Source organism: Plecotus auritus, assembly GCF_963455305.1.
Source record: "Plecotus auritus genome assembly, chromosome: X".
Lineage (NCBI taxonomy): Eukaryota > Metazoa > Chordata > Mammalia > Chiroptera > Vespertilionidae > Plecotus > Plecotus auritus.
Genome location: NC_137784.1, coordinates 108,128,848 through 108,156,251, shown reverse-complemented (window position 1 = coordinate 108,156,251; position 27,404 = coordinate 108,128,848). Strand labels below are relative to the sequence as shown.

The 27,404-nt window shown below is 37.0% G+C and overlaps 1 protein-coding gene across 14 annotated transcripts in view; it reads left to right on the top strand.

Annotated features, from left to right (window-relative positions):
• SMARCA1 (SNF2 related chromatin remodeling ATPase 1) overlaps positions 1–20,106 on the top strand; it is an 80,438-nt gene extending 60,332 nt beyond the window's left edge. For 7 of the 14 annotated variants that reach the window (XM_080653701.1, XM_080653697.1, XM_080653691.1 and 4 more), the window contains 4 exons: positions 2,045–2,163; positions 2,968–3,180; positions 18,163–18,273; positions 19,378–20,106. In XM_080653701.1, coding sequence (XP_080509827.1) covers positions 2,045–2,163; positions 2,968–3,180; positions 18,163–18,273; positions 19,378–19,449 — 515 coding nt within the window. In that variant the 3' untranslated portion in view covers positions 19,450–20,106. Of the gene's footprint in view, positions 1–2,044; positions 2,164–2,967; positions 3,181–18,162; positions 18,305–19,308 lie in introns of all 14 variants that reach the window. The other 7 variants (XM_080653702.1, XM_080653696.1, XM_080653693.1 and 4 more) reach the window with 2 other exon arrangements.
• The last annotated feature ends 7,298 nt before the right edge of the window (positions 20,107–27,404 follow it).

The following is a 27,404-nucleotide window of genomic DNA, read 5'->3' as shown; positions in this document are numbered from 1 at the left end:
GTTATGAGCCAGCAGTCCCAGATTGTGAGAGGGATGACCAGTAGTCGGACATCCCCCAAGGGGTCCCAGATTGGAGAGGGTGCAGGCTGGGCTGAGGGACATGCCCCAGTGCATGAATTTCATGCACCGGGCCTCTAGTAAAATATAATTCTATTTCTATGAAAAGATTTTAAGAGTTATCAAAACACAGTAACTGCTGTTGTCCCTAGTAGTTAGCTAGTGGAGCTAAGTAAAGCCCTGATGAAAAAAAAAGGCTATTGGATGCACATTGAGAAAATGTTTCCCACTTTCCCACCTCTGGAATTTGGTCCTTTTCTGGGTAAAGTTTTTTTTTATTTATTGATTAAGGTATTACATATGTGTCCTTATCCCCTCATTGTCCCACTCCACCCCTCCTTCTGGGTAAAGTTTGAGATTTCAGGTTCAGCAGATTGAATTAGTGTCTTTCTATGTCATCCTTGAAGTAGGGAATTCCTATTAGGCCCTTTTAGGTCCTCAGACACTGTCAGGGTTCCAGTGAACTCCAGGCAGGTCTTGTGGGTTGCATTAATTCCAGACAAGCTGGAATAGATCTAAAAAGACTGCTTGAATAAATCTGTTGATTGATCCTAGAATCATGTCCCTCTCTTACTCAGCTGTATCTTTGGTATTGACCAGAACTAGGTTAGCTGCTGAAGCACATGGAATTAATACAATTCCCATGCCACAGTGTATTCAACCTCCAGCTTCTGAAAAAAAAATCTTATCAAATATAGGCAATTATGTCTAGGAAATTTTCTATATGTAGAATAGGAAGTTTCTGACTTTCAAATAGGTTGGGCTCTCATAGTCTGAATATTAGCTTTTTAGAATCCAGCACATTTCCCCCATAAAAACAATGTTACAAAGTAGTCCGAGGTTTCTATGCTAGTCCCTCAAATCTTACTTAACTTAACAACTCAAATTCTGTAGGGAGGAGACATTATAATACTAAGAAATATGTCAAGGATTAATATAAGCTAGGACCAGCTCTTAAGGTATCTATAGTGTCAGTGTTTGAAGAAATCCAGATTTAATTAGAGAATACATTTTTTTTTCTTTTGGAAATATGAAAGGGTCTTCTGATGATTACCAGGGACTTTAGAGGTTGATTATATTGAGTTTTTATTTCATATAGTATAAATCAAGTTTATGAACTTCCCATTTTCCTTGATACTGGCATAACACTTCTATTACTCTTAAGCTTTATCACATAAGTTTAGAGCACTTGGGGGCTTAGAGGGAGTAAAAAAGATGAGAGAGACATTTTAGCAGCACGAGTTGAATAAAAGAGTGTAAAAGGATATGTGCAGAGTGATATTCTGAAGTAGAATTTTCTGGCTCGCGAGCCGCGGTTTGCCGCTCTGTTGACTAATGAGTTTGCCAGCCACTGGATTAGGGTAACATTCCTTCTTATAGGCTCTAAAAATGAAAAATTTGAGAGTATGTCATTAAAAAGGCTTTTCACTGAAGTTACATTAATGCATATTAATGCAGCCAGATTATTTAGCTCATATAAAATTAGGGTGACTTGGTGTTTTGTTTTATTTTTTAGAGAAAAGGCTATTCCAAATAAGTTTAAAAAATAAGCTACAGGTCACTGAAAATAAGATCAGTGAGTGCTTCCAAAGGCGAAGCAATGTTTTCAGTAGAAATTGCTGCTTCATAGGAAGTTTGAATAATCTGTTGATAATGTTTTCCTTTTTGTTTTTGCTTACAAAGAAGCAATGCTCTCTAAGTTATATGGTCACCCTCTCTCCTGTTTCACTTTATGTATTTGATCCCTTCTGTATCATGTTGGAATAAAAGCATAGCATAAATCAGTATCGGTAGTATCTTGAAATCCTGTCATTTGGGTTGGATAATAAAAAATACTATTTGCATTTAATAATTTAACATATACAGATGGATCTGAATCTTAAACATCATTTTACTGTGTCCTTTTCTGTTAATTCTTCATTGTACAATTTTGTGGATTTATTTTCTTAAGATGATAGTATTCTAAAGTAGTAACTCTGTCTTTCAGCTGTATTTTGGGAACGTTGCAATGAATTACAGGACATTGAGAAAATTATGGCTCAAATTGAACGCGGTGAAGCAAGAATTCAACGGAGGATCAGTATCAAGAAAGCTCTGGATGCCAAAGTACTATATTTCATAATTGTAAAATTATTATTAGACTAGAGGCCCAGTGCACAAAATTCATGCACTGGTGGGGGGAGGGGTTCCCTCAGCCTGGCCTGCACCCTCTCATAGTCCAGGACCCCTTGGGGGATGTTGGGCCTAAGCCAGGAGTCAGACATCCCTCTCACAATCCCGGATGCTGCATGCACCAGTGACCATACTTTTCATACAGGTGAAAGACATCTTGCTGTTGTATGGGCAGCTACATTTTTTGCCCTGATTATAAAATGTAGTACATAACATGATCCTTCTGAGGCAGTAGTACCATTTTCCCCATCTTATGGGTGGAAAAACTGAAGCAGAGAGAAGTTAAATAATTGGCTTTGTCACACAGTTTTAAGTGTCAGAATCAGGGCTGACCACAAAATGTGCATGTCATCACTGCATCATCCTGTTTTTCCAGTGTTAGAGTAGCCTTGCCAGGATTTAATTTTTAAATCTAAGAGACTGTTCCCAATATATAGGGTAGGGTCCCTAGGCCTGGCCGGCGATCAGGGCCATCTGTGGGGCGACCGGCGGGCAGGGCCCATGCTGGCACCCACCTTGGCTGGTGGCCTGGTGCTGCCTGCTGGCCCGCCCTGCTCCCCAATCACCACTGCCAGTTGCCCACCCTTGTGGTTAGTGTCATAGTGACTGGTCGTTCCACCATTCGGTAGATTTGCATATTAGGGTTTTATTATATAGGATTATTTTAATTGATATGGTTACTAGCTTTGACTTATTATTGCACATTTAGTTAAAACACTAATTTGTTTAAATCCACAGATTGCAAGATACAAGGCTCCATTTCATCAGTTACGTATTCAGTATGGAACCAGCAAAGGAAAGAACTATACTGAGGAAGAAGATAGATTCTTGATTTGTATGTTACACAAAATGGGCTTTGATAGAGAAAATGTGTATGAAGAATTAAGACAGTGTGTACGGAATGCTCCTCAGTTTAGATTTGACTGGTTTATCAAGTCTAGAACTGCCATGGTATGTATTCCTTTCTTACTTCTTTTAACTTTTATTTTGAAAATTTCAAGTATTATGTATTATTCACTTAGGTTCTCTAATTCCTAAATTTAACATATTGACTTTCTCCCCCATCCATATATGCGTGTATATACTTATACATATATACTTACTATATATATATATATGTAGAATCTATAGTTTGCATTCAGAAATACATATCTTTATTTTATATTTATAAATATACATATCTATACTTCTGAACATTTGAAAATAACTTGCACACATCATTAGTGTTCACTTCTAAATACCTCAGCATTTATCTAAAAATAAGAACATTTTCCTACATAACCACAATATCTTGATCCTACCTGAAAATGTTAACATTGATGCAATAATGTTATCCATTATACAGTGCATGTACAAAATTTCCAATTGTCCTACAAGTGTCTTTCATAGCTGTTGTTTAAACTTGATGATCCAGTCAAAATTCAAACATTAAATTTGGCTGTTGAGTCTCTTTAGTCTCCCTCTCTCTCTCTCTCTCTCTCTCTCTCTCTCTCTCTCTCTCTCTCTCTCTCTCCTTACCAGAGGATATGCTATTATGTTTTTATCAATTTTAGGGAGAGGAAGAGGGAGGGATGGAGGGATGGAGAGAGGTAGGGAGGGTGGGAAGAAGAGAGGGAGGGAGGGAGAGAGGGGAGAGAGAGAGAGAGAGAGAGAGAGAGAGAGAGAGAGAGAGAGAGAGAGAGAGAGAGAAGCATCGATCAGTTGCCTCTCAGTATGTGAACCTGCAACCTGGGTAAGTGCCCTGACCAGGGGTCAAACTCACGACCCTTCGGAGTACAGGATGACACTCCATCCAATTGAGCAACACTGGCCAGGGCTTTTTAGTCTCTTTTAATCTACAACTTTATGTTTTTGCTCATTGTTAGACTTAGGTTAAGCATTTTTGGCAAGAGTACTACATAAATGATAGGTACTTCTTATTATATCACATCATGAGGCACATCATGTCAGATTGTCACTCTTGGTGATGCTAAGTTTGGTCACTTGGTTAATATGGTGACAGCTAGAACTCTCCACTTTAAAGGTACATTTTCCCCTTTGTTATTAGGCAGGTGATACTTGAGACTGTGTATATAACTTAAGGATTTATTTTTAATGAGAATGAATTGTTGCCTAAGTGGATTCTTTATAAAATTATTATGAGACAAAGTATACTTAAGTAGAAGATATATTTTTATTTTAGCTACTTATAATTTATTCTGGTACTTTCTAATCTGAATTGTGTTTTTGTTAAATTCTAGTGCTGCTTAGCAGTGTTCTGATGATATTGAAATAAATGCAACACATTTTTAATGTTGACATCATCAGTTTTTTGAAAGCTGAATTAAAACAAAAATAGCTTTTATACAACCTAAAAATTAAAAGTAACCAGAAACTAACAATCCAAATATTGAACTTTTTTTCTTAAGTAGTTGCTATCTACCATAAATGTTGTCTTGGCCAAAGCTTCATAGGGGTGCAAAGATTTTATTTGACTTTGAATTTCAGGTCAAGTTGAATAAGAAGAAAAGAAAAAATCTGAGTTGCCATATTGAAGATGCTAATTTTGGCAGATGCTTTATAAGATCAGATATTCCTTAAAATTTTATCAAAAATTTAGAGTGTTCTTTTGGATTGTTATTAGAATGTTCCTGTCAAGTTTATGGAATATGTAATACTGGGAGGGCTAGCAAATTCTTTGGATAAAGCCAGGATCCAAACGGAACTAGAGAAATTGGAATGATGGATCTGTTGGATCTTACAACATAATACTTAATAGGAATAAATATAAAGTGCTATGCTTGTTTGAAAGAATATGAAGAGTTGTATCTATATATAAAAGCCTAAGTGACTGAATGAGCGAAAGACGGAACAACCATTTGGTCACTATGATACACTGACTACCAGGTGGCAGATGCTCAGTACAGGAGCTGCTCCCTGGTGGTCAGTGCACTCCCACAGCCAACCTCCCGTGGCCAGCCAACATCCCACGGTCCTTCCCCCAGCCGGCTGGCCCCAATCAGCCCTGATTGGGACTGGGTGAGACGGCCCCAATTGCCCCGATCGCTGGCCAGGCCAAGGGGCCCCACCTGTGCATGAATTCGTGCACTGGGCCTCTAGTATAAGATTAAGTAGAAAGTACTGGGAAGAGAATAAAAAAATAATCTATAGCATGAAGGGCCAAGTTTGAATGTAGTGAAGAGTTGTTTGACAGGGTTCTTTGGATAATTGACACAGATCATTGAAGAACACTGTAGAATAGTTTTCAAAATGAGATTTTATTTTGATTGTCAGAGGCTTTGGCAGTGACCTTCTTGGCCTTTTAAGGTGCCTTCTAGCTTAGTACATCTGTGACCATGTTTTGCAGAGAATTCCTTTCAAGGATTTTTTGAGTTATAATGGGCATATAACACTAGTTTCAGGTGTACAATGTAATAATTCTATGTTTGTATACACTGCCAAATGATCACCTCAGTAAGTCTAGTTACCATTTGTCTTCATATAGAGTTAGAAAGAATTTTTTTTCTTGTAGTGAGAACTTTGAGGATTTAATCTCTTGGCAACTTTTAAGTATGCATTACATTATTATTATTATTTTAAAGATTTTTAAAATTGGTTTTTATACAGAGGAAGGGAGAGGGAGACAGAAATATCAATTGACTACCTCCTGCATGCCCCCTACTGGGGATTGAGCCCACAACATGGGCATGTGCCCCAACTGGGAATGGAACCAGAAACCCTTTGGTGCACAGAATGACACCTAACCAACTGGGCCACACTGGCCAAGCCTGTAATATTATTGACTATAGTTACTATGCTGTACATTACATCTCCATGGCTTATTTATTTTATAACTAGAGGCCCAGTGCATGAAATTCGTGCATGGTAGAGTCCCTGAGTCCCTAGGTTGGGCCAACTATCAGGGCCAATCAGGTTCTGCCTCCCCGCCCTCTTCTTCCCTTGCCACCTGTGCGCTGCCATGGTGCGGTCCCCCCCACCCCCCCGCACCTTCCTGCCTCCTCCTTCCCTCTCTCCCTCAGCGCCCTGCTGCTGCCACTGGTCACCCACCATGTTCTGTGCCACCCCCTGGTGGTCAGCACACGTCACAGCGAGCAATCGAACTCCTGGTCTCACGGTTGAACTCCTGAGGGGACACTTTGCATATTAGCCTTTTATTTATATAGATTGGAAGTTTGTACCTGTTGTATTTAGCATTTTAGCCATTTGGAGGTTTATGCATTTAGCTATTTAATTTAGAGCAGCATCAACAACTTGTAAAAGACAAATTCCTACTTGCATTTTTTGGTGAATCATATTTTATATCATACATGCGCTTTTATGTGGTGGAACTTTTGCTGAATTTTCAAGTATATTTCAGTGATATTTTACTAATTTTTAAAAAGGTTGAGAGTTTAATGCTGTTTTCAGTTTCTGGAATCATTAAACAAAAGCAGTAGGATGAAATACTGTAGATTCAGAAGTGCAAGGAAAAGCTTATATTATTTGTAATATGAACATGCCTGTAGAACTATATAAATTTATTTCATCTTCCAAGAAAAAAACAAGTATATTATTAACAGCCACTAGATGTCCCTGACCTCCCTTGTAAAGAATCCTTTTCCTCCATCTTCTTTCTACAAAACATTTACCTGTTTCTTTACCAAGATATTTAAATCTCTAATGTATATTTTCCAAAGAGCAGATATTAACTACATAGCTAATGAACAATGAAACCTTTATTTTGTCTTTTGAAAATGAAGACATCTCTGTCCTTAATTACCTTCTAGAAGGTGCAATTTATGATTCCTAACAAATCTTTAAAATATGTAATAGTTTATTTCATATTTAAATATTGTAATACAAAGTGTTTTGTTTGTTAACTTTTCTGTCATATTGTTTTTATTTTCCTCCTGGGTAATGGATCATTTTTGCTTATATATCTGGAATTAGAGTACAGGTAATATATTTTAAAATATATTTAGACAGTCATTTTTGGAATATTTTATGATAATATCAATCATTAGGAAAATGAAATAAGTCAGTCAAATACCATATGATTTCATTTATATGTGGAATCTAAAAAACAATGTAAACAAACAAACAAAACAGAAACATACTCATAGATACAGAGAATAGACCTATGGTTGCCAGAGGGGAGAGGGGTTGGAGGACTAGGTGAAAACGTTGAAAGGTTTGACAAGTACAGAAGTACAAATAGTCATGGGAATGTAAAGTACAACATAGGGAATATAGTTAATAATATCGTACTGGAAATATGGGGGGGAACCCTTACTTAACTATGATTATCTAACCACTATGCTGTACACCTGAAACTAACACAAAATAATACTGAATGTAAACCATAATTGAAAAAATTAAAATAAAACACCAAGAAATAGATTATTAATATTCCTAGATGATCTCTTTGCCCCATCAGTTTAAATAATTGTTCTTGTACAGTGAATCACATTCATAACCTAGGAAAATTGAAAGAGGCTGTTGTGATTTCCAAAGTTAAAATCATTTGTATCGGTGAAATATCCTATCTTAAAAATACAGAAGATGTAATTTGATTCATTATATGTGTCATTGTGTTCCAATTAAAATCTTATTAATGTTTAAACTTTAAACTTAGCTTACTATAGAAGCTATCTTTAAAAACATAATCTTGCTTAAAGATGTCTTTCTTTTCTCCCAGAGATACCAATAAATAGGATGGAAATGCTTAGAAAAAAAGTAGAAACCTTGGTAGTCATATTTTATTCTGAGGTCTCAAAGTACTGAATTAATGGCTTCTGACTTAAATAACAGTCTCAAAGTGCTTAAAGTCATGAACCTCCACTTCTAAATATGCCTCACTTTGAAAGCCTTCAACTAAAGGTTGAAGATTTCTTTGAGGCTCTGCTCCATTTAAAAATTCTTGCTCTACGAAAGAAAAAAATGAATTTTAGTTTCATTTCTCTATGCTAAAAAGATTGTGATTTCTTTCTCCGAAAACTTCTGTGTTCTTTAAGTAATCAAAGCCTATTGAACTATATAAACAAGTAGGAAGGATACGATCAATTTAGATTTTTAAACTCAGAGCATATGAATAGCCCTACCATTTCCCTCCAAAGAAAAATATCTTAAAATGGGGTCTTAGTCTTAGGGCATTCAAAGACTTTTACCAAATGACTATAAGAAGAAATGATAATACTTCATATTTGATAGTACCTTTTATATAATGCTTGCCAATCCCTTTATCACTCTTAGCTCATTAATTTTCTTGCCATTCCTTTCAGGGAATGGATGTCAGGGTACTATTTCCATTCATTTAGTGATAGACCAATGTGACTGGGAGATTTGAGAAGAATATGAGAGGCCCAAAAGATTTAGCACATTAGTCAGTTTACTGGAAAGGACATATGAAAAGTACCCAAAGCTTAATCAGTACATTTTTGGATCTGCTTAGGTCCTTTTAAGTACTTAAAGGAGAAAAGCAGAATTTAACTATCTAAGATAAAGAACATTTCTTGATATAACCATTTATTGTATCCTTTGCAGGGTTGCTTTGACTCTTAATTTTAGTAAAAAAAAGAATTCTTGCATTTTAACTTCTGGGGACATTTTTTCTTTCCTCTCCTAGCTAAAGGAGCTATGTGCACATTGCCTGTGGCCATGTGCCTTGGAGTTGAATCAAAGTATTAGTAATTAGTTATTACAATTACCATGCCTTTTGTAGTAGCTTAAATTATTTTTTTCTGACAGCCTCTCAGAGAATCGCACACTGTTGTTTACAATGTAATAAAAATTTCATGATTTACTGTTTGTTTTTAAATCAACTTATTATAATGAAAGTGTTCCTTATTTAAAAATCAAGAAAATGAAATTTCTCATTAGAATTATAGGAGAAAAAATACTTTTTAGGAAATATCACTGTAGCTTTTTATTAGCTTGCTTCCCTTTTAATAGATTTATCAGTGATAGTGTTAACTAGGTTATTAGTTCATCATAGTCAGAGAAAGATTTTCTTTATAGGTACTGTACTTTAGAAAAATAAAAGTCAAATTTGAAAATTTCCAACTTATTCTAGAGTCACAGTAATTACTTTTGTTCGTTGCTTATGCAGCATGGTCTAGAAAATTTCATAAAGCAGGCCAATCACAATTTTTGATTTTACTTGTCAGTAATTATATGATAACAGCTAACATTGATATTTTAGAATATTACATTATTAATGAAATGTGAGAAATATGAATTAATACATTATTGATAAAACTGGTTAACTGTAAAATGTATTATTGGGTTCTTCTTGACTATAGAATTATTAAAATATTAAAAGTGCAATATAGTTATGCTCATAGGGATATATTTTTACTCATGCACTTAAAAGATGAAACTGTCTCTTTTCAGCCTTAATTTTGAAAAGGTTCTACGTAGAGATATGTACAGAGGAGGTAGTGTTTGACTTTGCCTTGAGTGTTAGATCTGAGGAATAGCTTCATAGAAGAGGTCCTTCTTGGAACCAAGTCATAAAAAAATAAAAGTAGTTGGCCATGGAACTACATTCAGGGTTGTGGAAACATCATATGCAAAGGTATAGACAAGCCGAGCATATTCAGAAACTGTAAATAGGTTGGTATGGTAGGGTGTAATCAGGGAAGTACTGGGAAATGAGGAAATAACTGTCTGCTATATTGAAGTCTTTGGTCTTTAGTCTACACTGAGTGGCCAGATTATTATGATCTCTGAATGCATAATAATCTGGCCACTCAGTGTATATCCTATATAATAAAAGGCTAATATGCAAATTGTCCCCTCGACCAGGAGTTCGACCAGCAGGCAGGCCAGCCAACCACCCATGTCCCTTCCCCCTGGCCAGGCTGGCTGGACCCCACCCATGTACGAATTCATGCACCGAATTCATACACACACACACACACACACACACACACACACACACACACACACACACTGAGTGGCCAGATTATTATGCATTCAGAGATCATAATAATCTGGCCACTCAGTGTATAGGAAGTGGGAAGTCATTGGAAGATTTTAACAGGTCAGTGACATGACCAGATTTACATTTTGGAAATACTGTTCTGTGCAAGTGGCCAAATGTCTACCTCACCTACCAACTATAGGCTGATAATCTCCAAATTGATGTCTCTATCTTTTCTCTGTTCCTCATCTTTTTTTTTCTTCCCTTGGCTAATGTATTACCATCTGTCCCAGAGGCATTTTGTACTGTTCTCTTAATTTTTAAGTGCAACTGGTTATATCTAAAGGGACCAGCATAATACCTTGCACAAAGTAGGCATAGATGAGCTTGGAACTTTTGTACTTAAGTTTGCTTCTATCTCAGACCCCTGCATTTGGAGCAGAATTGGATAGAAAGTCAAGAAATGTACCAGTGGGGTTGAGTTCTTTTCTTTTCATCTACCTTTTTCTAATGCTAGACTTTATTTGGCTCTCATCCCTGTAGCTTTTATTTATTTACTAGAGGCCCAGTGCATGAATTCATGCACCAGTGGGGTCCCTCGGCTTGGCCTGCGGGATTGGGCCAAAACTGGCTCTCCGACATCCCCTGAGGGGTTCCTGATTGCGAGAGGGTGCAGGCCAGGCTGAGGGACCCCACTGGTGCACAATCAGGGCCAGGGAGAGACACAGGAGGTTGGCCAGCCGGGGAGGGACCGTGGGAGGGCTCCAGGGTGTGTCTGGCCCATCTTGCTCAGTCCTGATCAGCCTGACCCCAGCAGCAAGCTAACCTACTGGTCAGAGCATCTGCCTCCTGGTGGTCAGTGCATGTCATAGCGAGCAGTTGAGTGGCCTTAGCATATCATTAGCATATTATGCTTTGATTGGTTGAACGGCTGACTGGTCAACCGGACACTTAGCATATTAGGCTTTTATTACATAGGATAAGTTTGAATAGTCAGTTGTAAATAGCATGTGTTTTATTAGTAACTAGAGTGTTTAAGGCAGAACTGTTCTAACAATCTGTGATACAATAAATGCACTAACAGGAGTCTGTTTTAGGTGTTTAGTATACTTATGTGTTACCTTGTGAGGAGGTGATGTAATATTTTATAAGTAACTAGAGGCCTGGTGCATGAAATTCGTGTACTGGAGGGGGGTCCCTCAGCCCAGCCTGTGCCCTCTCACAGTCAGGGAGCCCTTGGGGGATGTCTGACTGATGGCAGTAGGACATCCTTAGTGCTGCTACGGAGGCGGGAGAGGCTCCCACCACTGCCGCTGCACTCACCAGCTGTAAGCCCAGCTCAGGGCTTCTGGCTGAGTGGTGCTCCTCATGTGGAAGTGCACTGACCACCAGGGGGCAGCTCCTGTGTTGAGCATCTGCCCCCTGGTGGTCAGTGCACATCATAGCAACTGGTTGTTTTACCATTTGGTTGATTTGCATATTAGCCTTTTATTATATAGGATTATGTTTAAGCAGCAGCAGTTAAGTAAAAGCATCATAACATTTGATTCTTGTTTTTAAGAAATGTATGATATATTTATTAGAATATTATTTCTCATTTAACTGGCAGTGTGCTTGGGCCCTGAGATTCTAGTATAGAATGTGATTGCTTTTTGTTATTATGATAGAGGTTCCAAAGTAACAAAGGATCTGGGAAATATATCACACAATGTATAGTTCAAGGTATTGATTCAATAGGTAAAGTATAGGGAGTTTATAAAAGAGCAAAGGCAAAAACACACCAATTTTGTTTTACTAAGAACTGTAGAAGAAAATTATGGTTTTATAGAACTACCTAAAAATTTAGAGACACAATGTGAAGTGCAGTTTATATTTTGCCCTTGCTTATTCACCTGCTTTTGACTTTGAACCATAATGAGCATGAACCTTCTGTCATTTAGACTTAGGTAGGGCTAGTGTCTAGGATTTTAGTACATAGGAAATGTGATGTGGAGCTTCTTTAATCTCTTTCAATAAGTCACTTCAAGACTACTGATGCTTTCTGTGCCTTTTGAATTGATGCTTTGAAGCTGAGTATTGGGGAAAATGGTATTTGAACTTGGTGCCCAGCATGACTGATGTTTACCACACGCTAAAGGGCAGTGCTATTCACTGCAAACATTCCATCATTTATTACATAAAGGTAGATATACATATCTTAGTATTTAAAAGTTGAAACTCAGGTGACTTTGTAGTGAGTAAGATCATAATTAAAAAGGCGTGGAAAGCTAAGGCAGTAAAATTTATTTAAGTAAATTTAAAGTCTGTAGTTTTAAATTGGTTGGCAAATTGTGCCCACCACCTGTTTTTGTATGGCCTGCAAGCCAAGAATGATTTCTATATTTTCAAATGGTTGAAAGAAAATAAAGAGAAGACTATTTTGTGACATGTAAAAATAAATACAAAATTCAGATTTTAGTATCTGTAAGTAAGGTTTTATTGGAATACAACCATACTCCTTCATTTATATACTGTCTACCGCTGCTTTTATCCTATATGGCAGAGCTGAATTGTTGTGACAGAGACCATGTAGTTACAAAGCTGAAAATATTTACTATCTGGCTCTTTTCAGAAAAGATATGCTGACCTCTGTTTTAAATATTTTTATTGATTTCAGAGAGGAAGGGTGAGGGAGAGATAGATAGAAACATCAATGATGAGAATCATTGATTGGCTGCCTCCTGCATGCACTGGGGATTGAGCTTGTAACCCGGGCATGTGCCCTTACTAAATGAGGGGTATTTGGGGGTTGTGTTGGTGATTGTGATGGAAACATGATAGCTGCTTTGTAATATTTGAAATATTGTCATATAGAAAAGGGAATCAGCTTGTTTTCTATAACTATAAAAATTAGACCTAGCCCAGCCGGTGTGGCTAAGTGGATTGAGCATCATCCCAAGCACCAAGAGGTAACCTGTTAGATTCCCAGTCAAGGCACATGCCTGGGTTGCAAACACGATTTCCTGTACGGGGGTGTGCAGGAGGCAGCTGATTGATGTTTTTTTCTCATCGATGTTTCTCTCTCTCTCCCTTTCCTTTCCTCTCTCTCTCTGAAGTTAATAAAATCATACTTTAAAAAATTCGACCTAGAACTGATTGTTGGAAACTGATTGTAGCAAATTGTAGTGTTGCATAGGGGACATTTTAAACTTGTTGAAAGGTGGAATAGAGAGCCTTTGGAGATAGAGAGGACCCTATCATTGGAAGAATTCAGACATACTGGACAACTAATTAACAAGGGCCTAGTAGAAGGGATTCAAGCATCAACTTGAATTGTTTTTAAAGGCCCTTTCTAACCTTGAGAGTGTATAGTTTTATGAACTCTCACTATTGAGAACCTGTATCCAGGAAAGAATTCCAAGTACCAAAATACACCTTTGATTACATCACTCCTCCAGCTCAAAAATTGTCAATGAGATCCTTTTGTCAACTGAATTAAGTCAAATTTCTTCGTTCTTTGTTCTTAGTTTCTAGTTGTTGTTTTTTTGTGTGTACTTTGATCCAAACTTAGCCTTATTCATCATTCTTACCCTGCACAGCATTTTCCTAGTTAGTTTTTACCAAACCTTGTTCTAGGATATGCAAATAGATGATATGCAGGACAAGGGTTCTGTGTTCAAATAGATTTGGGAAATTCTGATACTGAATCCTTCCCTGGATGCTTCCAATCTACATTAGAATGTGAAATGCCCAGAGAAATACTGCCATGAAGAAATTTGTTTAACCTTTTTAAAATCCAGCATTTTCACATATGCGAGAACACAAAGTACTTTCTTCTTTTGCCACAGTTATTAACATTGCAGAACAGTTTTCCATTTGTCATATTCCTGTTGTATTTATTGGTTTAGCATCTCCTCTCTTCCTCTCATATGCTATTTTTCTCATTCCAACTTCATTCCTAAATCCAGCATGGGGAAATGATGAGAGAAAGAGATAATTAGACTATAGAACTGTAGAAACCACTCCCTGTAACCTCAGGAAAATGGGAAGATAAAGAGTTATAAAAATGTAGGAGAATCTACACTAATAAAAGAGAAAGATGCAAATTGACCGTATCTTTGCAACGCCCACCAGTCAATCAGGAGTGAGTATGCAAATTAACCCAACAAAGATAGAGGGTTAATTTGCATATGCAGGCGCTGAGCGGCCGGGGGCAGGGCAGGATGCTTAAGTCGTCGCCATGGCGACGACGCAGGTGTTCCACACCGCCCCAGCAGCTACGGGCATCTGGGCAGTATAGGAAGGCGGAAAGGCGGCTCCGGGCTGAAGCAAAGGTGGAAAGGTGGCTCTAGCTGGAGCGAAGGTGGTGCCAGCAGCCAGGGGAACGAAGGCCCATTCTTGCACGAATCTTCATGCATCAGGCCTCTAATATATAAATGAAAGGAAAATTATATATGATGAAAGTGCTTTTGACATCATGAAATTTCTCATAGTCATTTCATAGTTATTTAAAAAGTACAATACTGTTTTATTGGTAATCTGGCCTTTCTCCTTGTAATTTCTGGATTTAGCTAGTGATCTATTTATAATACCATCTGTTATTGCCTATAGTTAGGCAATCTTTAAGCATGTGAATAAAAAACGGGGTCGGGTCCTGGCCAGTGTGGCTCATTGGTTGGGTGTCATCCAGTGCACACAAAGGTTGCTGATTCCATTCCTGGTCAGGGCACATGCATAGGGTTGCAGGCTCAATCCTTGGTAGGGGGCATATAGGAGGCAGCTAATTGATGTTTCACTCTCACATTGATGTTTCTCTCTCTCATCCTCCCTTCCTTCCTTTATAAAAAAAATTAAAAATATGGGGTTGGTATATCTAGAGAAAGTGACAGTACCGATGCTAGTAAAGCAACATTCATACTCACCCATTCCTTGGTGCGTTTATCTAGTGAGTTAGGCTATTTTTCTGTGTCTGGAGTAGTTAGTGACAAGTTAAAAGGAATTAAGGTAAGAAATTATACAGTCTATTTATAATCATTTTGATATATTCTACTTCTGCACATGAGACTGTGTCAAAAGTATTATTTTTTCCTGAATCACACATACAAACCATGAATATGTATCTAAAGATATCTGCACAGACAACTATTACTTACTGAGAATAGTAATAGCCAGAGGGTATAGCTTAATGATTCAAGAATGAGATTCAAATAAAGACTCCATCTAGTCTCCCTAGAAACCAATGATCAAATCTCATCAGGGTCAACTTAGCCCTTTCTATAATAGATAAATTGAATAACATGCTGTTTAATTTGTATGTGTGTTATTGAATGAAGCTATGAAGAGTATTTGGTCTGCATATTAAGGATACCAGTATTGTTTTGGTAAGTAAGGAAAATTTCAGTGTTATTTTTCCTAAATTATTTAACCTTGGGTAATTGAATATGTCCAAGAGACTTGAATGTACCAGTGTTTTATAAGGTTATTTTTAACAGTTAAACAATAACTTGTCAATGAGGAATTTTTTCTGTCTAGACTATCTTTGGTTTTCTGCTTCCTTTTGGGCTTGAATTTTAGAGTAGAAAATGCTTGGATAGTTGATAATATTTTTGTTATGTAACATTTTCTATGTTGTATGCCATTTTTCTGGCTTTTATTTGGACAGATAAAACTGTCTTTAAAAAACAATTTTCCATTTCTTAAAAATGTTACAGATTACCCAACACCTAAAAGTTCATTGCAGAAAATTTGGAAAATACAGGCTAGTATGAAGAAGAAAATATGTTGCCATTGGTCCCACTCTCAGAGATACCTGCTGTTAACCATTAGTAATACTGTAGATAATATCCTCTCAGCTATTTCTCTGTATATATGTATATAATAAGACGCATTTATGTATTTCCAAATTACCAAAAATTTAGTCCCCAGTATTTTCCTGCTAAAATAACACTGCTGTAAAAATTCTTTTATAGTAAATCTTTGTATATATTTCTTATTTCCTTATATGAAGTTTCTAGGAGTGGAATTGTTATTTCAAAAGGTATGACATTTTTAAGATGCTTTATTGATATTCCCAAATTGCTTTCTAGAAAGGTAATGTGTTAGTCTGCAGGTGGTTTAAAGAGAAATTTCTCACTGTTTTGGAGACTGGAAGACCAAGACCAAGGTGCTAGCAGGGTCGGTTTCTGGTGAGACCTTTCTCCCTGGCCTGTAGATGGCACCTTCTCATTGTGTTCTCTCATGGTCCTTTCTCTGTTGGAGTGTAGACAGAGAGAGATCTCTGGGCATCACTTTCTCTTCTTGTAAGAACACAAGTCCTCATCTTTATGAACTTGTTTAACTAACCTTAATTACCTCCTACGGGTCCTACCTCCAGTCGCAATGTGGGGGTGCTAACTTCAACATATGAATTTTGAGGGTTCACAATTCAGTCATAACATTGATATCTCATCATCAGTGAATTATAGAGTTCCCATTTCACCATCTTACTGCTGACACTGGATACACATACCACATACATATGTGCATACATATTGCAAATTTAATAAAGACGATATTGTTTTACTTTGCATTTCTTTGATCATTAGTTTTAGTGAAAAATTAAAAGTATTTGGACATTTTAATTTTTAGGAGTTTTCTATTGTATTTTGACCATTTTTTTTGGTTGGAGTTTTAATTGTCCATAAACATACATTTTCATTTAAACATTTAGCTATTTTGTATTTTATCAGGTATTTTTGCTTATACAGAAAAGGAATAATATTTTAAAATGTTACTTATTTTTTAATATTAAACTATTATTTACCTTTAAAATACAGCAAAGTATACAGGGTTAACATATATGAATGTCTATATTAATGAATCATATGTTTGGTACTCACCGTACATTCATAAAAACTGTTTATAGTTGGATGCATTGATTTGCTGGCAGTGAAATATAGGTAGTGGCAAGGTGAATGCAGAATTTTTTCAGCTATTGTTTGCTCCAAATTAACAAATACAGCAGTGTTTCCTGAGATGTGCTTCTCAGAACTCTGATCCCACAAGGTGTTCTGCGAGAAGAGAGTTCTGTTGGTTAAATAGTTTTGGGAACTACTTGCATACTACGTCTGTCACCTAGTGGCTGACAGTGCTCGTCAGAAATTTGACCACTTTGAGGAGCCCTGTACTACAGCAATCTGTTTCACTTTTGTAAACTAATTCCAAAACTTATTCTGGCAATAAGATATTTCCTTATTTTTTTGTTTGTGTGATTTTAGCTTTTCATTTAGAAATATTTATAGATTCACAGGAAGTTGTAAAGAAATGTACAGGAGGTCCCATGCACCCTTCACCTAGTCTTCCCTGATGATAGCATCTTGCATAACTATAGTACAATGTCATGACCAGGGAATTGACATTAGTACAATCCACAGTGCTTATTCAGATTTCATCGGTTACACATGGCCCTTGTGTGTGTGTGCTGATGCCTGTGAATGTAGATCAGTGCAATTTTTATCACAGGTAGATTCATGTAACCAGCACCACCATAAGACTCCCTCATGCTAGCTTTTTATAGCCACACCCACTATCCCCCCTTTCCATAGCACCTGGCAACCATTGATATGTTCTCTATTTCTAAACTGTCATTTCAAGAATATTATATATTCTTTGTTTGCTCTCTTCCTGAACAATAAAAAATTCTCTAAAAAATGTTATATAAGTGGAATATGTATGTAACCTTTTGAGGTCAACTTTTTTCATTCAGCATAATTCCCTTGAGGTTCATCTAGATTGTTGTACGTACCAAGACTTACTTCTTTTTTTTATTGCTGAGTAGTATTTCATGGTACAGATGTATCAAAGTTGTTTTGTTTTTTTACCCATTTACCCACTGAATGACATTTACCTCTTCCCCATATTTTTGGTTAAATGTATTAATATCCTTTATGGATATTGTTCTGAAGAATACTAACTTTAGAAATCTGTACTACAGAAATGATACAGTTAAAGAATTATCACTAATGAGTATTCCTGGGTTACAGAAATTTAAAATAATTAACTGTTTGGTTTAGGAGTTCCAGAGACGCTGTAATACTCTGATTTCATTGATTGAGAAAGAAAATATGGAAATTGAGGAAAGAGAGAGAGCAGAAAAGAAGAAACGCACAACTAAAACTCCAATGGTAAAATTTTCAGCATTTTCCTAATTTTTAGGTAGATCCCATTTTTTACATAATTAAAATGCCTATATTATGTTTAATGCCATAGTGATACCAATGACAAAAACTGGTTTTATGAATTGCTAATTTGTTTTTGATAGAAAAATAATTACACTACAACCACTGTTTCTTATTTGTTTATAGACCATATGGTTAGGAACTCCCTACCTAGTAACAGGGCTCTATTTTAAAAAATTCCTCATGACTTTAAGCAAAAATATAATGCAAGTAAAATCCTTCAAATTGAGACTAGAGTTGTTGGTGGGAGTTGGAGAAGGGGTATGGGATGGGGCTGAAGTTGAAACAGGGAGTTCCGATTTGATCAAATAATGTTTCTTTGTGGAACTATGAGTGAAAATGAGAACTTTGAGTGGATAGCAAAGCTTTACTTGGTTTACTTGCTCATAAATTAACTGTTGAATAATAAGATAACTTGATTTTAATCCTGTCAGGTTTTCTTGTATAGTTAGAATTTAACATAGTCTTAAATGGGTCATGTTATTTGAGTGTGGTTGTGTAAACTACCATATTTCAGCAAGTCTGAGATGCCTTCTACTCTAAGACACAGCATTATTTTATGTGCCAATGAGAAAAACTGTTGCCAAGTAACTATAACTTGTCATCAATTGTAAGATGCATCCTGATTTCAGAGATGCTAACATGGGAAAGAAATGTGCATCATAAAATACATGAAATGTGGTATTTTAATATCTATCATATAGTTTTTGTAAATAATACACTCATAAATAACATTTTGCCCAGAAAACTTCCAGTATTAAGTAGTTAACATAAGAGTACATTTATAGTAACATGTGTAACTAGTCACTTGACAACTATTTTTATGCGTATTTTATGTCTTTTTTTAAAAAAAGAAAAATATTTGAAGGTTATTTTACATTGGGTTATAGAGTTTGTTGGGCTATATAGAACATTAATTGTGAGTATAACATTTAAGTGAATATTCATGTTAAAATTTTTTTTAATGCATTTACATCCTAGATTTAACATTGTTGGGCCATTTAAAAATATCCATATTGGAGCAGAACATTAAATCTGTTTCCATTTTAGTCACAGAAAAGAAAAGCAGAGTCAGCTACTGAGAGCTCTGGAAAGAAGGATGTCAAGAAGGTGAAATCCTAAAGCCTAGAAATAAAGTTTTAAATGGGAAACTGCTATTTTCTTGTTCCCATCTTCAAATGCTAATTGCCAGTTCCAGTGTATTCATGGTACTCTAAGAAAAATCTTTTTCGTTTTGATTTCTTGCATATTTTATATATTTTACAATGCTTTCTACTTGAAATGTGTAGCTTTATATTTTATGCATTCTAGTATTTTTGTGTACTGTATTTTGTGCATTTCATGTCTTCATCAAATCCTCTCAGTCCTTGTTCTTTTGAAGCTTGTGCTGAGGTTTTAGCTTTTCTATGTTTTATATGCCGCTGCTTTGAAAGAAAACCTAGATTCTATAGCTGTATTATTGTTGTTTCATACTTTAAATTTATATGGCTGTGAAAAAAAGAATTAAAATGATTTGAGGAGAAAGACTTTTTCACTTCTTTGTTGCTTTCTTTTCTATTGAGTATGGGATTGTTGTATTACTGCATACTGTGATTAGCATAATAAGTGTTTCTTTGAGGTCATCTAAATATTTTTTTTCCTAAAGGAATCAAGGGTGAGAACAGAAAAATATTAAAAAGCTAATATTTGATACTGTGCTTGCTGTCAGTATGAATCACATTTAAATTATTCTCTAAATATTCAAGTGGGAAAATATAATAAAGAAATGTCTATACGAAATTTAATTATTTCCTGTTTTTTTGTGCAGTACAAAATATTTGTATTTACTGAATTGTATTGCTCACTACTATGTATTTGGTTGAAAGTTAAAGCTTTGCTTGCTAACTTGTGTGCGATTTTATGTTCAGTAGAGCCAGTTCAGAGGAGTATGGGTTTAACATGCAGATTTATTGACGACTAAGTTAAGAGTATGAAATAAGCCCAATGCATGCAGAAGAAGGGGGCTGTGTTCGATAGGAATACAATTATGTTCAGATAACAATCTCAAAGTGTCAGAAGTTTTACACACCAAGAGTTTATTTCTTGCTCATATCACAGTCCCATTGCTGAGGAGAGGGATTTGAGAATGGGAGGGGATCTGCTCCACATAGTCACTCCACTGTTTTGTAGCTGCACCATCGGGACATGTAGCCTGTTCAACTGATGCTGGAGGAGAAAAAGATGCTGGATAATTTCATGTAGGCACTTTATTGATTCATCCAGAAGTGACACATGTCACATCCACTTATATTTCATTGACCAGACCTAGTCATGTGGTCCCATGTGTGTGCAAGTGGGCTGGCAAATATAGGGGGACAAATTAGAATGCTTTACATTATTTCCTCTGCTATAGGGGCTCTCTGTTCAGGAAAGAACTTGGGTCTGTCACATGAAACTGCTAGTGTGCAATTAATCAAAGTCAAGGTTAGTTTATAAAGAAACAGATAAAAATGGATCAGAATCTAATGTGAAACACACAACAAATAAAGTCTGGGAATGCAGGACAGTGGTGTTAGTTATCAAAACAAGGTTTGGACCAATAAAGAATTACTCCCTCCCCCATTAAGATCTTTTGCATTTCCTATCAAATTCTCTTTAGCATCCTCAATCTTCTCATAGAGGTTCTGAAACAATGCTGCAGTGAACATAGGGGTGCATATTTTTGCAAACAAATGTTTTCAAATTTTTTGGATAGATACACAGAAGAGGGATTGCTAGGTCATGTGGTAGCTCTCTTCTTAATTTTTTGAGGAACATCCATACTGTTTTCCATAGTAGCTGTACCAATTTACATTCCCACCAGCAGTGAATGAGGGTTCCTTTTAGCATTTCCTTTCTTAAGGTGGAATTAAGATGGAGGGTGGAAGCAGGTACAAATCTTGGGTAGCTCTGAGTACAAGCCAGCATCTTTCACATCCTCGGTCTTCTCATAGAGGTTCTGAAACAAGAATACATCTTCTAGAATGACAGCCCATTATCTGCTAGATTTTCCAAGTTTTTATTTATTGCCCAGATTTCTTATTTCTTACTGACATACCCCTGATTGGATACCTTTTACTGTATCCACTAAGATTGAGACTTTTGTACTTTATTGGAGGTTGGGGTGAAATTGGGGTACTAGTAAGAGATGTGATTAGGATGATATTATATCAAGGAACCCAGAGATACCCAAATACGTCCTTGGCTTAACTGCTCTTTCTGTGAGGCCCACAAAGGAGGCAAAGGTAAGCAAAGTAATACTTCAGGAGCTGGTGCTGTGGCTCCAACTTTAATCTAGAGCTCTTAAACTCAAAATAAAATTTTGGAATTTTTCACTCTAATGAGATTAAAAGTTTCACCTGAGCAGGAGAAAATGATAACCTGAGAAGGTCTTATTGTTACCCCCAAGTTCTGTGCATTAAAAAACAGCCCAGTGAGGGCCCTGGACTCTGATCAGTCAGTTCAGCATTTTTTTTTCTCATTTTTGTCTGTTTAAAATTTTGTTCTTAATTTTATTAAATTTGTTGTAATATTGGTTAATAAGATTATGTAAGTTTCAGGTTTACAACTTTATAATAACAACATCTGTATGTTTCATTGTGTGCTCACCACAGAAAATCTACTTTCCTTCCATCACCATATACTTGACCCCTTCAACTCTCATCATCCTTCCCCTACTTACTTCCTCTCTGGTAACCACCCTTCTGTTGTTTGTGTCTGTGAATTTGTTTGTTCGTTTGTTGCTTTTTTAAAAAAATATATTTTATTGATCTTTTACAGAGAGGAAGGGAGAGGGATAGAGAGTTAGAAACATCAATGAGAGAGAAACATCGATCAGCTGCCTTCTGCACACTCCCCACCGGGTATGTGCCCGCAACCAAGGTACATGCCCTTGACCGGAATCGAACCTGGGACCCTTGAGTCCGCAGGCCGACGCTCTATCCACTGAGCCAAACCGGTTAGGGATGTTGCTTTCTTTTTAATGTCCCACATAGGAGTGACATAGTATGGTTTTTGTCTTTTTCCACCTGCTTATTTCATTTAGCATGATATTCTCAAGATCCATCCATGCTGTTGCAAATGGCAGTATTTCATCTTTTCTTATGACTGAATAGTATTCCACTGTGTGTGTATGTGTGTGTGTGTGTGTGTGTGTGACATTTTCTTTGCCCAAACATCCATCGAAGGACACTTAGGTTGTTTACATGTGTTAGCTACCATGTATAATGCTATAATGAAATAGGAGTGCATGTTCTTTGCAAACAAATGTTTTCCAGCTTTTGGATAAATACAAAGAAGAGAGATTGCTGGGTCATGTGGTAGCTCTATTCTTAAATTTTTGAGGAACATTCATACTGTTTTCCATAGTGGCTGTACCAATTTACATCCCCATCAGCAGTGAATAAGGGTTCCTTTTAGCATTTCTTTTCTTAAGACAGAATGAAAATGGAGGGTGGGAACAGGTACAATTAGTATCTTTGAACTTCTTTCATGGAAATTTAATAATCTCTACTTCTTATTGTTTCTCTGGTAACCCAAAATGTTATTACTAATCTGTATCATGGCTCTTATGAGCCTTTCTTGGGCCAAAGAGATGTGAAATTCAGCTATCTAAGGTGTTCAGTGAATGCCTCTGATGTCATTCTCAGAAACTTGTGAAAGCGTTTTATTCAGTATGTTAAACACCACACCTATTGTATTCCTCACCTTAGATTATGTACAGTATCTTTGTTGAACATAGCCTGCCAAGTAGGACTATACAATGAACACCAGATGACAACATGGTCCAAATAATACAATGATTGGATATAAAATGGCCCAAGTCTTTATAGGAAATCTCTCTTACTGTCAACTTTCTACAGAGAAATTAAGGTGTCATAGAGAATTTAAAATTCCCAACAAAGAATTCCATTTCAAACAAGAGGCCTAGACTGATGGGATAGTAGCCCCTAGACCTGGAAGCCATGTTGGGGAGAAAAAGTAAGATAGTCAGTTTATTATGTTGGCTGCTTAGTGGTTAAAGGAAGCAGAAGAAAGTGCTGTATCCATGAATACAATCTTATACATTCATAATCAGCCCACCAGCAAAAATGGTCCAATTGATTCTATTGGAATCTTACCTAACCTGATTCCTTGTTTGGAGAATGTGCAAGGAGGGAAATAAGTAGAAAAACAGGGACCCTAAGTGGTTTCCTTCACTCACGGCCTCTGTCTATAGAAGACAAGAGGTGAATAGCTTTTCCAAAAACCCTTGGGCTCCCACAGAGGCCCTCATAAATCACCTGTCTTTGATGATTCACTGGCTAATCAGATCCTAATTTCCTTAGAATCAAAAGAAGGTAGTGAGCTCAGAAATCTTTCATTTTCATCATAGTAACTTACAATTTCTTTTTGTTCCCTGGCTCCCTGGCCTATGAATAGTTATGCTATATAGAAAAGCTGGATACTTGTCAGATTCCCATGAAATATGCCCCAAATTTGGTCCATTGTGTGAGACTTCCCAGTTAAAAGAAATTATTGAACTATAAACTTTACATCTATCTTAGTTGCTGGGTGTTTGGTCTGAAAAGCCTCTACCCATCTGGTGAAATAACTGTCACCAAAATAAAATGCAATTATTCCCCACTGTGATATATTGTTCCTCCTTTATGGTACAGTAGCCAATTCAGCTAGTTCAGGTTCCTGGGCCAGTTTCAAGGCCCACAATAATGCTGTGTCCACATTGCTTTCTTTCCAGGTGTTCTTATTAACTCCTGAAATCCTTAAGTTTCCATCAAATTTCAAACTTCTATCAGTATTCTATCCCATGTCTCCTTTATTTAGTCTGCCTAAGCTAACTTCCCCAATAGACAAGGGGTAATATTTTCATGTGATTCAAATACATGTAGCTAATGCCATGTCATGTCCCCTATCCCTCAGCCTTATCATTTTTGTGTGTTCCAGCTGATGATTTCTAACTGCCAATATCTCTTTGTCAATGGGCATTATCAGAGGCATTGGAAAGCTTTTCTACCCTTTCCATGATAGGCTGGAAGAGGTGGAGGGTGGTTCTTAACCCAAAACTGATTGGAGGTTATGTATAAGTACCCCAGCTATCTCACCTATTGAGCAACGTCACTCTAAGGTATGTAATCTATATGGTTCCCAACAGATTAAGCTCTAGTCACCCACAGTAGTAGCTGGGTTGATAACACACTATGGACTGCTTTCCTTTCCCTGTATCACTCCTACTCCCCTGTGGGTGTTTCCTAGGGTCAACTTCTAAATAAACTTGCATTAGCCTCTTTGTCTCAGGGTCTGCTTCTGAGGAAACCCAAATTAAGACACTAACCTCATATATATAGCTCTTCTTAACCCTTAGTTATTTCATAAAAAGGTGGGGGGCATTAAAGAGAGAAGTGACTGGGTAGTGTATCATTGATCTGGTCTTAGAAAATCTACCCTTTTGTGGACAGTTAGTGGGTGGTGTGAATGGATCAGGATAGTCTACACTGGTTCAAAGTACTAGGTTCTAATTCCTCTCTCCATTAACAATGTGACTTTCATATCACCAATAGCGACAATAATGGGAATTGTTATTAAGCAGTGGTTAAAGTGTTCCCAAGTTTTTGGTAAGGCCAAAGTTGGTGCCCAGGCTATTAAGTGTGCTCCAGGCTATTAGTTGGTGCCCCTTCCCTGTAGCAGTGGTTCATTTAGATAATTGAATCGGAAACCTAGGTATGTGCCCTGACCCGGAATCAAACCACAACCTTTTGGTGCATGGGACGACACTCCAACCAACTGAGGCACCTGGTCAGGGATATTAAGCAAATTTTCATTGAGACAAATTTCCTTAAGCTAACTAAAGATTATTTTTTAAAATTTCTTTATTGATTAAGATGTTACATATGTGTCCTTATTCCCCCATTACCCCCCATCCCCCCCACTCATGCCCTCACCCCCCTGTTGTCTTTGTCCATTGGTTAAGCTTATATGCATGCATACAAGTCCTTTGGTTGATCTCTCCCCCTTACCCCCACCCTCCCCTACCTTCCCTCTGAGGTTTGATGGTCTGATCGATGTTTCTCTGTCTCTGGATCTGTTTTTGTTCATCAGTTTATGTTGTTCATTATATTCCATAAATGAGTGAGATCATGTGATATTTATCTTTCTCTGACTGGCTTATTTCACTTAGCATAATGCTCTCCAGTTCCATCCATGCTGTTGCAAATGGTAAGAACTCCTTTTTTACTGAAGCATAGTATTCCATTGTGTAGATGTACCATAGTTTTCTAATACACTCATCTGCTGATGGGCACTTAGGCTGTTTCCAAATCTTCGCTATGGTGAATTGTGCTGCTATGAACATAGGGGTGCATATATCCTTTCTGATTGGTGTTTCTAGTTTCTTGGGGTATATTCCTAGAAGTGGGATTACTGGGTCAAATGGGAGTTCCATTATTAGTTTTTTGAGGAAACTCCATACTGTTCTCCACAGTGGCTGCACCAGTCTGCATTCCCACCAGCAGTGCACAAGGGTTCCTTTTTCTTCCTTTCTTTCTTTCTTTCTTTCTTTCTTTCTTTCTTTCTTTCTTTCTTTCTTTCTTTCTTTCTTCCTTTCTTTCTTTCTTCTTTCTTTCTTCTTTCTTTCTTTCTTTCTTTCTTTCTTTCTTTCTTTCTTTCTTTCTTCTTTCTTTCTTTATTTTTTAAATAAATCTTTATTCAGATTATTACACTTATTTCTCCTTTTTCCCCCCATAGCTCCCCTCCACCCAGTTCCCACCCCACTTTCTGCCCTTACCTCCCCCCCACTGTCCTCATCCATAGGTGTATGATTTTTGTCCAGTCACTTCATGAACCCCCCATACCCCTTTCCCCCTGAGAATTATCAGTCCACTCCCTTTCTATGCCCCTGATTCTATTATATTCACCAGATTATTCTGTTCCTCAGGTTTTTAATTCACTTGATTTTTAGGTTCACTTGTTGTTCATAATTTTTCTCTTTACTTTTTTCTTCTTCCTCTTCTTTAAGAATACCTTTCAGCATTTCATATAATACTGGTTTGGTGGTGATGAACTCCTTCAGCTTTTTCTTATCTGTGAAGCTTTTTATCTGCCCTTCAATTCTGAATGATAGCTTTGCTGGGTAGAGTAATCTTGGTTGTAGGTTCTTGCTATTCATCACATTGAAAATTTCTTGCCACTCCCATCTGGCCTGCATAGTTTCTGTTGAGAAATCAGCTGACAGTCGTATGGGTGCTCCCTTGTAGGTAACTAACTGTTTTTCTCTTGCTGCTTTTAATATTCTCTCTTTGTCTTTTGCTCTTGGCATTTTAATTATGATGTGTCTTGGTGTGGTCCTCTTTGGATTCCTTTTGTTTGGGGTTCTGTGCACTTCCTGGACTTGTAAGTCTATTTCTTTCACCAGGTGGGGGAAGTTTTCGGTCATTATTTCTTCCAATAGGTTTTCAGTATCTTGCTCTCTCTCTTCTTCTGGCACCCCCATAATTCTGATGTTGGTACGCTTGAAGTTGTCCCAGAGTCTTCTTACACTATCTTCAACTTTTTGGATTTTTTTTTTTTTGCTTTTTGCTTTTTTGGTTGAGTGTTTTTTGCTTCTTTGTATTTCAATTCTTTGACTTGATTCTTGTGTTCCTCTTGTCTGTTTTGGGGTCTCTCTATAATATTTTTTATTTCAGTCAGTGTATGTTTAATTTCTAGTTGGTCCTTTTTCATATCTTCGAGGGTCTCGTTATATTTATCGGCCTTTTCTAGGATATTCTTAAAAAGCCTTATAACCGTGGTTTTGAATTCTATATCCAGTCGTTTGTTTTCCTCCATTTCTTTCATTTGTGATCTGATTCTTTGACGCCGCATTTTCACTGATTCCCTGAGTTGGTAAGGTAGATTTGTGTGCTAGGTTTCCAATATGGCCCAGTGGGTCTACCTCCCCAGTTAACCTGAGGTGGACACTCTTGGTGCACCCCTTTGTGGACTGTGTGTACAGCCTTGTTGTAATTAAGTCTTTATTGTTGTTGGTATCACTGTGAAGAATTGACCTCCAGGCCAGTTGGCTGTAA